Below are 13,747 nucleotides of genomic sequence, written 5' to 3' on the forward strand. Positions count from 1 at the left end.
TGGAGCCAAGGTGTAGTCAGATATTTCTCCAGTCCTGCCCAGCCCTGCAGTTAGGACGAATCTCTTGCACCAGCTCCCACCAGTGTCCCACAGCCACTTAGTCCCAAGTAAACACACAGAAGCTCATATCAATTATGAATTGCATGACCTTGGCCTATGGCTCAAGCTTCTTGCTAGCTAGCTCTTATAATTAAACTCAGCCCATTTCTATTAGTCTATATGTCATCACATGTTCCGTGGATTTACCTGTGTACCATTATATGTTGCTCTCTGGACAGCGGGATGGCATCTCCACCACCTCTGTCTTTCTCTTCCAGTCTCTCTCCTGGATTTCCCACCTGCCTCTAAGCTGCCTTGCCATAGGCCAAACAGTCTTATTTATCAACCAACCAGAGCAACACATATTCACAGCATACAGAAAGACATCCCACATCACCAAGGACACAAGAAAAGGGTTATGGAATCTCCCTCTGTGGCTAAGGAAAGCCACTGAGGCCAGGCATATATCAGGTGTGTCCCTACATTGGCCCCAATGTCTTTATCTGCTAATCCATCTCACCAGCCCTGAAGCACAGCCTTCCTTAAAACTTCATAACTTTGTCTAGTGTGAGCTCTTTCAGCTTCAACAGAAGGCACTGTCAGGTGTGGTGACATGAGCCTATAATCCCAAGCTACATATCAACTTCAAAAGAAGATGATTTATGGGACTTTACTTTTTATGGTGTTTTTGTTTGTTTGTTTTTACAAATGATTCATCAGCCCAGACATAGGTATCCTTATTTTTTTTCCTTTGTTTTTTTGAGACAGAGTTTCTCTATGTAGCTTTAGCACCTTTCCTGGAACTCACTCTGTAGCCCAGGCTGGCCTCGAACTCATAGAAATCCACCTGCCTCTGGCTCCCGAGTTCTGGGATTAAAGGCATGCATCACCACCACCTGGCCAGGTATTGTTATTTCAAAATACATTTTGCCATTCTATAATTGACTCTTGATTATTATGTTATCAGCTTGGAGACCAGCAAGAGTTAACAACCAAAACAAACAAACAACAAGCAAACAAAAACCAATGTCTCAACTAGCTGTTGATCCAAGTGAGATAAGAATACCAATTTTCCTGCTACATCATCTTACTACAAAATAAACTTAAGTCCTATATGTATGTCTGGATGCGGAGGATATTTTAAAGTTAAAGGTAATAGAGACTAGTAGGGTTTTTTTGTTTTGTTTTGTTTTGTTTTGTTTCTCTGTGTAGTTTTGGTGCCTGTCCTGGATCTTGCTCTGTAGCCCAGGCTGGCCTCGAACTCACAGAGATCTGCCTGCCTCTGCCTCCTGAGTGCCGGGATTAAAGGCGTGTGCCATCGCCGCCTGGCTGAGACTAGTAGTTTTATAATGACAGTGAAACCGCTTGTCTGAGATTGCAAAAATGACCTTCAACATTTTACTCCCTCCCTGCAAATGCAAATGCAAACTTTGTTGTTTTATCTGTTAGCACCTGTGAGGTACAGGTGTAGATGATTCTAGTAATGTAGGTCGTTCTGAGAGTTTTTTGTTTTGTTTTATTTTGTGTGTGTTTTAGCATTTTTATGTTACAAAGGAACATAGGAATGGACAGGTTGAGGAAAAACCATTTATTAATAGAATCTGACCCTTATGGATAGAAGGGATGGTTTAGAGAAGACCCAGAGAATTGGGAACAGGCCTGCTTTGACTGAGATAATGTGACAAGTGAGGATGCAGGTGGCACGCTTGGTGGCTAGCCAAGATGTTGAGGAAATTCTTTATTGGTTTTTATATTTTCTATGAACAAGGAGGGGATATAAACTAAGAGCAGAAAGGCTGGGGGGTGGGAAAGATGGCTAGAAGACCTCACTATGCAGACTAGAATCCAGGCTACATGATGACTCATCTGCCTTTGGGTATTATGAGTCTGCAGCACCAAGTTTCATACTTTTTGATTCTTAAGTAGCCCTTATGAAAAACATGATGTCTAAAAAGAGTTTCCAGTTGGGCCAATAGTAAAAATGGGGCCAAAGAATGAGGAGTACAAGCAAGATAATGCCTCATGAGTTTCACAGGACTTTCCTTGGGAGACTTATAAAGATTGGCTATTCACATTGAAGAGAGAGGGAGTAGAGATATCAAAGAAAACCTCCACCAAGTCCAGCTTGGTGAAATAAATGATATTGGTGTTACCTACAGGAGCATGAGTAACTTGTGAACAGTGACAGTACAGAAGAGTCCCACTTCCAGGCATTTTTAAAAACCTCTTATATACTTTAGTATATGTAAGATTATGGCTAAGGCAGGAGTGAGTGGTGGTTGGAATATCAGAGAAGGGTGTTATGGAGGTTTGTGATCCTTTCTCCTCCCTTTGAGAGGGAATGGCAACAGTTTTTTTTTCCCATGGGCCTTGCTACTTGCTATATAGGTCTGTAGTCAGACTTTTCTGCTCACCCGTTTCCAAATCACCTACACGGAGACTTAATATTAATTGTAAATGCTCAGCCAATAGCTCAGGCTTATTACTAGCTAACTCTTACATCTAAATTAACCCATGTTTCTTTTCTATGCTTTGCTTTGTGGCTTGGTACCTTCACTCAGTACAGCATGCCCATCTTTCTTCTCTCTGTGTCTGCTGGCATCTCCTCTGACTCTGCCCTCCTTCTTCCCAGAGTTCTCTGTGTCTGGCTGTCCCACCTATACTTTCCATCTAGCTACCAGCCAGTCAGCTTTTTATTAAGTCTATCCAAGTGACAAACCTTCACAGTGTACAAAAAGATTATTCCACAACCATATGTCTGTTGGTTTCATTGCCATGACTGTGTGGTCAAGGCCTCCAGAGGTCACCTGAGCCACTCTGTTTCATGATGGCATTCATCATGTCAAACCTGGAGGAAACAGCTCACACACTGAAGTTAAGCAACAGTGAAAGTTAATGGAGTTGAATTTTCAGATAACAGGGCATCCTGGTGACTCACAACAGTTGTACCAAGAGGTCAGGTCTCATTAAGGTTTTGTGCTTTGCCCAAAGACATCCATCCAGTGGATGCATGGCAGATCTAGTATTAGAACTCTCAAATGGTGGTGACAAACGCCACTTGGTGGCTGTAGATGCTTTATGGCTTGAATCCGGAATTTCCCCACACAAGCTCACATTCTGAATGCTCAGTCTCTAGCTTGCTGCGCTATTTTCAAAATGGTGGGAGTCGGGCCCTGGCTGGCTGAAGTGGCTAGGGGTGGGCCTTAGAAGGTTATGCATGCTTCTGGTTTCGGCCTGCATGTCTGCTGCATGGTCCATTCCATGTGAAAATCCCTGCGTGCTCTTCATGCTCCTGGCCCATGGATAGAACCACTACGCCCTGCCTCCTCACCACTTTAGACGGCACCATATGAAACGAAACCCAAATAAGCCTTTCATCCCCTTATGTTGTTCTGCAGTATGTTTTCACAGCGATAAGGAAAGTAGGCAATGCAGGTGGGCACTGAGACAGTGTGTCCAGTTATTTGGCAGAGAGGCAGTTGGAAGTACACAAACCCTTTTCACCTAATTTAGTTACATCACTGCAGACTCTGGAGTATTTCTAACGAATGCATCTGCTTGCTTTTCCCCTTAACTCCATGGGAAACACTACCCGCGATGGCCACTGCATTCAGAAACCTTGTAAAACAACCCCCATAACACTCCCTCTATCTCTAGGCCTTTTCTAAATTCTGAGTCCACCTTATTCTTTCCATCCACTTTGGCTTCTAGTATCTGTGCTGGTTTCCAATTGCCGCCATGATAAATTACCACTAGGTTAGGCATTTGACACAAACTTTTATTTGTAGTTTCATAGGTCATAAATCCAGTACGGAGTCTCACCAGTATTAAATTATGGCATCTGAAGGGCTGAGTTATTTTCTGGAGGCCCTAAAGAAAGAAACATTTGCTTGCTTATTTTGGTTAATGGCGGTATTTAATTTTCAGGGATATAAGGCTTATTTATGTTCCATATGCTTAAACAGTTAGCTGAGGTCCATTCAAGCTTCTAGGGGCAACCCATGGTCTTTGGCTCATGGCCCAGGCTGAATGTCTTGTCACATTTTGAATCTCTGCCCCAATGTGCTTCCATTTTAGAGGACCCATATAATTAGACTAGGCTAACTTCATAATCCAAGGTAATGTCCCCATTTCAATATTTTCAGCTTTACTCATGACTACAAAATTCCTTCTGCTGTGTAAGGTGCTGTGGGTCAGAGACTGCACATCTTTATGTGAGACTTTGTTTTGTCTACCACAGCATCTCACCTGCCATGTTTCATCAGATTATTGAACATGTTACCTGGCTCTGGGGTTCTCTGTGTTGTTTCCATATTTGAAAACCTTTTCTATTAATAGAACAATATCTGATGCATCTCTCATGCTTCAAATCATTCTACCTCCTCCGCCCAAGGGTCCTGGAGGATGAAAGGCTTTAGTTTGGGCTCTGGTCTATTGTTTTAGTGCCAGTCCAAACACCACTTCACCCCTCTTCTAATCCTTTGTGCATTATATTATTTTAATATTAGTAATAATAATATTTTGTCGGGGAGGGCAGGGCCTCACTGCATGGCCTTGGCTGTCCTGGAGCTCCCTATGTAGACTAGGCTGGCCTCAAACTCACCGAGATCCTCCCACCTAATTCTGCTTCTGAGTGCGGAGACTAAAGGCATGCACCACCGTGCCTGGTCTCTAATTCTTTATAACATGGGAAAAATGCTTGCTACCTTTCATGTGACAAAACATTTCCTTGAGGGACGAAACACATATGTCCACTCACCCCAGATAGGGATCCCGATGTATGGATACCACCAAACTCCAATTTGGTGAACCACGGAGTTTTATTGGGGCTACTTATAGGAGTATGGATGAGGGATTACTTAAAGGAGCAGAAATGACTCAAAGACAGCTGTGTCACGAAAGCCCTCGCCAGCGTGGGTGATAGCTCACAAAAGCTTCGAACTCTGGAGTACACTGCACAGCCTGCAGGTAGCTCAACAGGTTGGAGAGTGTTCTTTCCAGGTGACTCTGTTCTAAACTTCTAGGCACCTCTGCTTCTTCCAGACAGCTGGTCTGGCTCATTGTTGTCTTTGCAGCTCAGCTCCTTCTGTCTGAGGGGGACTGTCAGCTTCCATTGTCTACTCTGGCAGGGAGGGTCCTAGTGAGTCTGGTTAGTTTCAGGGACTTCCTGAATTTATTTTGTGCTGTTTACCTTCCTGCTTAAGGAGCTTTCTGTAGGATGAAATGTTTTAATCTCGGAGGAATCTTACACAGCACCACTGTTCCTTCCTTGGGAAGGACTGTGAAGGTCCCACTTCTTATCTAAACCCAGCACAGAGTTCCCCTTCCAGAAAAATCATCCTGGCACCTCTGATGCCTAGTTACAGCCCCGGACAGTGGTATTTTGCGTTAAACCCACGCCGTTGTGATTTTGTGTGTTTCGTCAAGTCAGTCTTTACTTTCCTCTGCTCCAGTCAATCTGCCCTTTCCTGAGTATGTAGCTCTCTTTGAGCAGTCTCTTATACCTTCCTTTCTTTTCATTAAATTCTGGTAACTGTTAAGAGCTACATCATAAACTGTTGAGAAGATTAGAATGGTCACGCGCACATATTAAATTTGTCAATATTATTCCCAACCCCCTGCATAGAGCTAGTGGAGCTAGTGAATATTTATGGAGTGGGTGGCTTCCTCTTACTCCCATGTGGGTGGTCCATGCCAATTACAATAGCCATCCAGGAAGCCCCAGAGTCGACTTTGGCCTGGCGTTTCCTCTGGAGTCTCTTGTTCCTCAGGTAAAGGCGGTCAGTCATACTAGAGTGGTGTGCGTTTGAATGTGTGTGTCCAAGACTACAGGCTTCCCACGAGGAAGCCAGTGACAGGCATTAACCCAGAGGTGGATGGAATCCCACAACCGCTGACAATGGAAGCCACAAGATCTGCAAGCGCTTAGAATGTCACTGGGTAATCTTAAAACAAGGAGGGAGAGAGCGAGAAAGATGGAAGGCAAGCAGGATCCAGAGACCTCCACAGATCATCAGTCACATACATGGGTTAAGGGTCCGGCATGGCGCAAATGAGCGCCGCATTATTCGACCACATCGACTACGAAGGTAATCTCATTTATGCAAAGAAACAGATCTCTCAGCCAGGTTTTGGCCGCCAGCGCTCAGAGGTCCTCGCTGCCCTGTGGGCTTCCATTCTGCCCATCGTGGGCAGCACCGTCCTGCACCGACCCCTGAGTCCAGGGGCCCTCAGAGGTGCTGATCTATCCGCTCCGCCTCCAGCTCCTGGGCCGTTCTGCTCTGTCCCTGCCTCCAAGCCCCCGCCCTATTTGGTGGCCTTTGCTTCTCCTCCCGCCCAGCAACTCAGCTCCTCCCTACTGCCCCTTCCGCAGAGTCCCTGCCCCGGCCACGCCCCGTTCCCACCATGCCACGCCCCTGACCTCCTCCCTGCTTCGCCACAGCAGTCTGGCCCCTCCCTTAGTCCACCTCCCAGCTCCGCCCCGGCCTACAGGCTCCGCCCCTGCCTCCTCCTGGCCCCGCCCCAGGGGCCAGCTCCACTTCTCCCGCGCTGGGGCCCGCCTGGGGTTGTTGAGGGTCCCGGAGCCGAGAGCGGTCCAGCCTCCCAGGCTCGGCATTGCGGGACCGCCCCGCTCTTCTCTCGTGCCGGCGCCGCCGCGCCCTTCCTCCGAGTAAGTTGCCTCCCTCCTAGGAGTGGGGCTCTGGGAGCCGGGGGTGGGGTGGGGGTCAAAAGTATAGTAATGATAAAACCAGACGCTCTTTTGGGACTTTAAAAGTGCTCCTGGGGGCGCACTTGCAGTTCGCCAAGAGTTTGGGCCGTGAGAGTGGGCGTGTGAGTGGGCGCGTGTGGGGAGTGTAAGTGAGCGTGAGCGTGTGGGAGCGCGCAGCTCGGAAAGTCCCATAGTTTTTATCGTGCCCGCGCCGCACTGTGGATCCTGGTTCCGATGCTGGGGATCTACCGCCTGGGCTCCTGCGATGAGACTCTCTCCCCATCCCTCCCTTTCTTCTCTGGCTAAGTGTCCTGTCCTCTCCGTAACCAACCTCAAACGCTGAAGCAAGGGTTGCCTGTGTTGTTCAGGATGCCCCAGATTGCAGACTGAGATGCTGGCCTCAGATTGTTATCCAATCCTTCGTTGTAAAACCGCCAGCGACCAGAGTTTTGCTTTAAGATCGTTTAAGATCGTTAAGAAAGTTAGTTGTGTGCGTGTGTTTCTGAATGTCCCATGTGCTCACCCGTGGCGCCGAGCTTCTAGCACCTGCTGGGAGAACACCTGATGAGTTCCCAGAGCCTGATGACCCAGGACTGCTGATAGGCGTTTTCAAGACCAGTCTGATCAACCGACTTGGGCATCTGAAAGATGTTCATTGACTCAGCAACACCATGTTTCTAAACCGATTGATTTCCTAACTCACAGCACTAGCAACTGTAGTTTACTGCCCAGTGTTGAAACAGTAACATCCTTGGGTTGCTTAAGTATGAAAATTTCATCCCGCTGTTAAGTTGTTTTTATTGAGGAGGGGGCATCAGTAACTCTCACAGCAGAGGGCATATTTCTACACAGTACAATTCCTTGATCAGTTTGCTGCATCAAACAGGCTTATTGCGCTTAAGTTGCTGAGTTCCCATCTAGTCATAATTTCTGGTTCTACAGCTCAGTTTATTCTTGCTGTGCGTTTGCCATGGAAGTAGAATTCCCATGAAACTTCTTCCGCATCTTTGTTGAAAATCCTCTTGGATGCTGGCAGGGAAATGACACTTGGAATACAAATTATTTACCGAGGTGCATGGCTAACAAAACTTTGTAGCTAAAGACAAGAAAGAACCCTAGAAGGGTGGCTTCTAAGAAGCTGTTGTGCTCTGGTGGCTACAAGTTAAGAGCTGATAAATCACTTTCAGCTCTGCTTATCACAGCGGATATTTTTATCATGCCTTGAATCCTGTATTACACAAAGGTGTTTCCACACACTGTTTTAACTAAGGAAACATTATACTTTGCAGTGTAAACATATGACTCCATTTCTGTTTAAGGAAATAAATAATTATCACACTTAATTAAACACCTGGAAACATTTATTGCCACCTTCTAATTAAATCTGTCATAGGCAGTTAAGTCAACAACTTATTGCTAATATTCTAGCTAGTAATATAGTTATCTTTTCTTTGGCCTTTTGGGATGCTATTTCCCTCAGTATAGATTAATCTCCTCACTACTCACCTTTGGAGTTTTTACCTGTAAACTGAGTAAATACAGTTGAGGAAAGTAGACTAGCTCTCCCCTCCCTGGAAAATGTGAATAGTTTAGATAATGAATGTTTTGTGTTTCCTGCTCACATGACAGTTGTAGGTTTTATAAGCCCTTACATCTTTCTAGATTTCCTGACTTAAGAATCATTAATAAATCATCACGTGGAGGAATGTGCCACCGAAAGTGTAGTGATCTTGCACTAATTGTAGACACTATCTTCGTGGGAGACCGACTCAACTGTGCTGTTTGTTCTCATGAGTTTGTGCTTACTGAGAAAGGGGGCTGTGTGAGTTGGAAATCTCATCCTTGTTGTCTCTTAGCTTTCTGTCCTAGTTTGCTCTCTTCTGCGGTGACACTGTGGCCAAAAGTAACCAGTGGGAGGAAAAGTTTCCAGGTAACGGTCCATCATTGAGGGAAGTCGAGGCTGGAACCGAAGCCGAGGCCGTGGAGAAACAACTCTTAGTGGCTCAGGCCCCGTGACTTGCTCGGCCTGATTTCTTATAGAACCCAGGGCTACCTGCCCAGGGGTGGTACTGCTCACAATGGTCTGAGCCCTCCCACAACAATCATTAATCAAGAAAATGCTCTACAGAACTTGCCTCTAGGCCGATCTCATGGATGCCATTGCTCAGTCAAGTTTCCCTCTTGTCCGGTGAATCTATTGTATGTCAGTCTTACCAAAATCAACCAGCACACTTTCCATTTGTGATTAGTTATGGTCTCTGCCTGGGTTTTGAGCGTATGTAAGGACAGATTGTTCTGGGATCCTAACCAGAATGGCAGAAACCAGGGGCTCGGCGCTCCGCATTGGCCAGGCACAGAATGTTTCGTGAGGTCAGCTTTTTTGTAGTTTTCATTCTGTTGAAATCAGAGGAAAGGGTATGTGCAGAGAAGTGATTGCATCTAAACAGTGCTCATTAGGAAATGCCCAGTGTGAGTGTGTGTGTGTCGGGGGGTGGGGGGGCAGGATTTCTAAGGGAAACTTCAATAGTAAATCCTTGAGGTTGAGTGGGCCATCATGTCAGGCACAGCACCATTAATCGTCTGTGCTGGAATTAGCCCCGTTTTGAAGCAACACAACCAGTTCTTGGCGATTTCACTTGTGCTCAGGTTTGAGCTTTGCTCTTAGCAGAATGGCACCTCACCGTTCTCTCAGTTTTGTACGGTCGGGGTTGAAAGGACCAGAAACAAGGGAACTTCCAGGAGTCAGGAGAGAGATGGCAATGACGAACACCAGCCACTTGTGTTCCCCAGGACAGGAAGAAAAGGCAGAGAGGCATGGGGAAGCACTGGGAATCCTAATCCCAGTGCTAAGGGCACCGACTTTGGCAATGAGGACATGCACAGGGCCAACCCAGTGACATGCTGGACAGCTTGTTCCAGTTTGGTATTTTTAGGGCTCTCTGGCTGATACAGAAACTAAGAGGGGGGATACAGGTGGTGCCTGGCCAGAGTGGCTTTTGTCACCTTGCTGTTCCGTTCCTTACACTGCCCACATCCTGCATTTAATATCAAAGCATACAGTAAGAACTTAACAAACGCCCCAAACATGCTCTTAACAACTCAGCGTTAATACTTCCTTGTAGCTAAGAGTCCATTTCATTTTCTGATATCCCATATCTGGTTTGGGTGACTGTGGACTGCAGTTTCTAGATTTTTCTTCTTTGATGTCACAGTCCAAGTGTTGGAAATGAATATTTCATGGAGAGGAGCAAGGAGAAAGGAGAGAGAAAGGAAATATCTTGTCACAAAATGTAAATGAAAAATAATTCCCAGTGGAAGTTGGTTGGTTTTTATTTTTTTATTTTGGCCTGAAGATAAAGAAATGAGTTAAAACATAAAGAGATTAGGAGATTTCATACAGCCTCAGAATGTTACTGACAATAAAAAAACATTCATCTTGACTTCAACATAATGAATAAGGACAATTAACAATCATTAATTATTTCTGTTTTGATGTAACAGGAAGGACACTACACATCTGTTTGGTGTTGTTGAAAATGTTTAACCTAGATATGATTTGGAAGAAAAAAAAATAAATGTCTATTTTATCTTAAAAAAAAAAAAGAAATGAGTTAAAAATAGAGGGTGGATGATTCCAGAATGTCAGTCAAGAGGTACCTTAGAAACCACTTCTCATTGGTCTTAGACCACAACAGCTAGGGGTATTCAAATTGGGAGGTATCCCGTTCCTCAATCTAGCATGTAGGAGGTGAGTGAGCATCGATCACTCTTACAGCAGCATTAATTGTGCTCTTAGTGTATGCCTGGTAGTTCCCAGCTATCTCCTGTGTGTCCACTGGCCCAGAGGCTGGTAACTTTGACAGAGAAAGACATCAGTGAGAAGGGGGTCCCTGCAGGTGACTGGATAGAAGCAAAGTGAACTAAAATTTTCTTAATGTTTCACAAAGGAAAGGTACTTCCTAAGGACAGTAAAACCGTTCTCAAAGTAGTTTTATTTCTCAATGATTAGAAGCTATATTGGGCACATTTGACCTGATGTCTGTTTCAAATAACCAATGACCAAACAGCAACCAACCCAATTCCATACTATTTTCTTTCCTTAAACCTTTGTGTCAAGCATGGATGTTACTTGAGAAAAGTGTTTGAAAATATCCCTGTCTCAGCAGTAATCAGGGAATACCTACCCTGTCCTTTCTGGGGACAATTGCTTTTTCTGTAGAGGCAAGTATTTATGGTCCAGGACTAAAGGGGCTGAGGTTCACACCCAGCTGCAGGTCACTATGGTTGGCTTTGTCTCATCACACTTTTCATACAGAATGGGGGGGGGGGGAGCTGTAGAACACCTGATATTTCTATCAAGGTGACTAAGGATGGGACAGACAAATGGCTGCCTTCCACAAAAAGGAAAACACAAGGGTGAGGAGGTCATTGGACTGCGTGCGCCAGTGGGGGAGCACCTCAGACCAGTTTATAAAGGGGTCTTAGGTTTAATTCTTTGATAACGGAAGAGTGGTAAGTTCAGATTTTTTTTTATTTTCCATGCTTGTCTCATTGGTGATGGGAATAACGATGGCTTGTTTAGTCAGGAAGAGCTTGATTATATGACTCTACTGGAGTCAGCTGCTCATGTCTCAGCTACCACAGGCTATGTGACTTTGAACAATTGACATCAGCTCTCTGAGCCTGCTTCCTCAAAGTTGGTGACAGAATTTGCGTTATATGATTGCTGTATGGACTAAACCAAAACATTCTCAGGCACTCAATTAATGGTAGACTCTCTTCAGTTAGCCAAGTTGGTCTCCTTTCAGGAGGGTGGTCATGGCCCTAGGCTATCGAAGAGTAGAGACGGATAGGGGCAAATTGTGCTGGGTGGACTTATAGCTTGTTTTTGTTTTCCCTAACAAAGCCAGAGGAGCCCCGAGAGCGGAGTGAATGTAGCACAGTTTCAATGAGTTCCTGCTTTAGGATTACATGATTCTATGAGGGTAATGCTGCTGAGTATGAGCCAGCGCAGGACTGCTGAGTTTATATTTCTCAGCACAAAGAGCTCCGGTGTCCATTTAGCCTCCCTGCACGTGAGGGATGCTTTTAAGACATGTTATAATTAAGCTGTGACTAGTGAGCTGGCCTTTCACCTCTGTGGTGGGTAGCCATTCCAGCTTTGATCTGGAAGTTCCAACCCCCATTGAGGCTTCAGTAACTATCACGCCTATGAGGCAGGGCCAAGGGAGGCGCCTGGAGACCCGAGATCTGGATGGGCCAGCCCTCTTGGTTCCTGGACCCTGGGCGCTGGAGGTAGACCTAGCAGAGTTCTCCAGAGAACACCACTGGACTGCGCCACACCTTTCCCAGACCCTGTAACCTACCTATCCCTTCACTTGTAAGTTACCCCACAAAATAAACCTCTCTTTTAACTACGTGGAGTGGCCTTAATAATTACACCAATACACCTCTCCCATGTTCCAAACAGGTATCGAAGACAGAGCATCCAACACAGACAGCTGCCCATGGCTTTGCAAGGGACTTGGACTGACGTGTCCTCAGCCTAAATATGAGCTCCAGGACTCCAGGAGGCAAAAGGGCAGGGAAAGTGTGCTCTTCTGGGAACACAGCATTGGGCAAAGCATACAGTATGTATGATAGGGTATTTGAAAGGAGCCGATGAGGAGAAGGCAGCCCAGGAAGCCACAGCTAGCTCTTCCTCCTTCAGGCTGACTTCACTTAGAGTAAACCCTCCCCACTCCCAAATCTGACTTATTTGTTTGTTTGTTTGTTATTTGTTTGTTTATTTATTTAGGCAGAGTCTCTGCATAGTTCTTTCTGTCTGTCCTGGAGCTCAATATGTGGTGTAGACCAGGCTGGTCTTGAACTCACAAAGATCCTCGTGCCCCTGCCTTCGGCGTGCTACGATTGAAGGTGTGTGCCACCACTTAACAGCTGATTTGTTTATTTTTAAAAATGAGAGATTGCTGAGAGGTTAAGAGCAGTCTTTGTTCGTGCGGAGAACCAGAGTTCAGTTCCCAGCACCCACTTTGGATCGCTCACAGCCACGTGTTAGCCCGAGCTCCAGGGCGATCTGGCTCCTCTGGCCTCTGCCTCCAGCAGTACCTGCACTCTCAGGTGCACACACACTCTCTTACACACGTAAAATCACATTAAAAAAAAAAGACTTAAAAGAAATTCTTACAACATGTCCTACAATGGCAATGGCAGGTGCAAAAGTTATGGTGTGTGCCATGGCAGCCTTTTTTACCTATGCTTTCTTGTCTTGGGCTGTCCGTCTGACTGTGATCAGAGTCACACACGTACAGACACAACACCAAATGCCACGGCCTTATGGGGAAAGGTGTGGGCACAATGTTGGCCACAGATTTCAAAGTTCAAGACGTGCTTTGATGACTCAGACCTTCAAGAAACAAGCCCAGCGTCTGACTCCATCATGAAGTGATCAGGAAACGGCTTCTTTATTTTCTCTTCTCTCTCTCTAAAATGATGAGGTGGTTTTTCTGGGAAATGGCTGGTGTTTGATTAAATAACCCTGTCACCACCTTCGTGTAGACAGGCCCCCAGTGACTCACAGGGTGTACCTGAGAGGTGACTGAGCCCAGACCTCCTCAGCTTCCAGAGATGACCTCTGTTCGCATGCTCATCCTCTCCACCCCTTTGCTTTTATGATCTGAAACAACTGGTAGGACCCAAAGGCTCAGCTGCTGTTAGGTGCCCGTGTAGGAGACTTTGTATGGCTGGAGAACTCTGGAGGCAGCAAGGAGTCTCTCTGCCTGGTGTACTGTGCAGCTTACTGCCTTCCCAGCAGGAAGCCTCTCCTCAGGCGGCAGAGTTGGGGATTTTCTGGGAAGTCAACAAGGTGACTGTGTCCACGGTACATCCGAGGAGGCTGCACCTTCTGGCCTGACAAGTCAGTCACTTGGAAAATCTGATGTTGAAGGTGAATGTTCTTGGGTTCCCTTACCAGGGTAGACCTGGGAATATGTTTCTACC

General features: G+C 45.9%; 1 protein-coding gene across 1 annotated transcript in view; it reads left to right on the forward strand.

Moving 5' to 3' along the window:
• Positions 1-6,553: 6,553 nt before the first annotated feature.
• The window catches only part of Tnfaip8 (TNF alpha induced protein 8), a 115,333-nt gene continuing 108,139 nt past the window's right edge, over positions 6,554-13,747 (forward strand). Inside the window, exon 1 of the mRNA XM_052742171.1 lies at positions 6,554-6,709. Coding sequence (XP_052598131.1) covers position 6,709 — 1 coding nt within the window. The 5' untranslated portion in view covers positions 6,554-6,708. The remainder of the gene's footprint in view (positions 6,710-13,747) is intronic.

This window comes from Peromyscus californicus, unplaced genomic scaffold (genome assembly GCF_007827085.1).
Source record: "Peromyscus californicus insignis strain IS unplaced genomic scaffold, ASM782708v3 Scaffold_17__1_contigs__length_78620276, whole genome shotgun sequence".
Classification (NCBI taxonomy): Eukaryota; Metazoa; Chordata; class Mammalia; order Rodentia; family Cricetidae; genus Peromyscus; species Peromyscus californicus.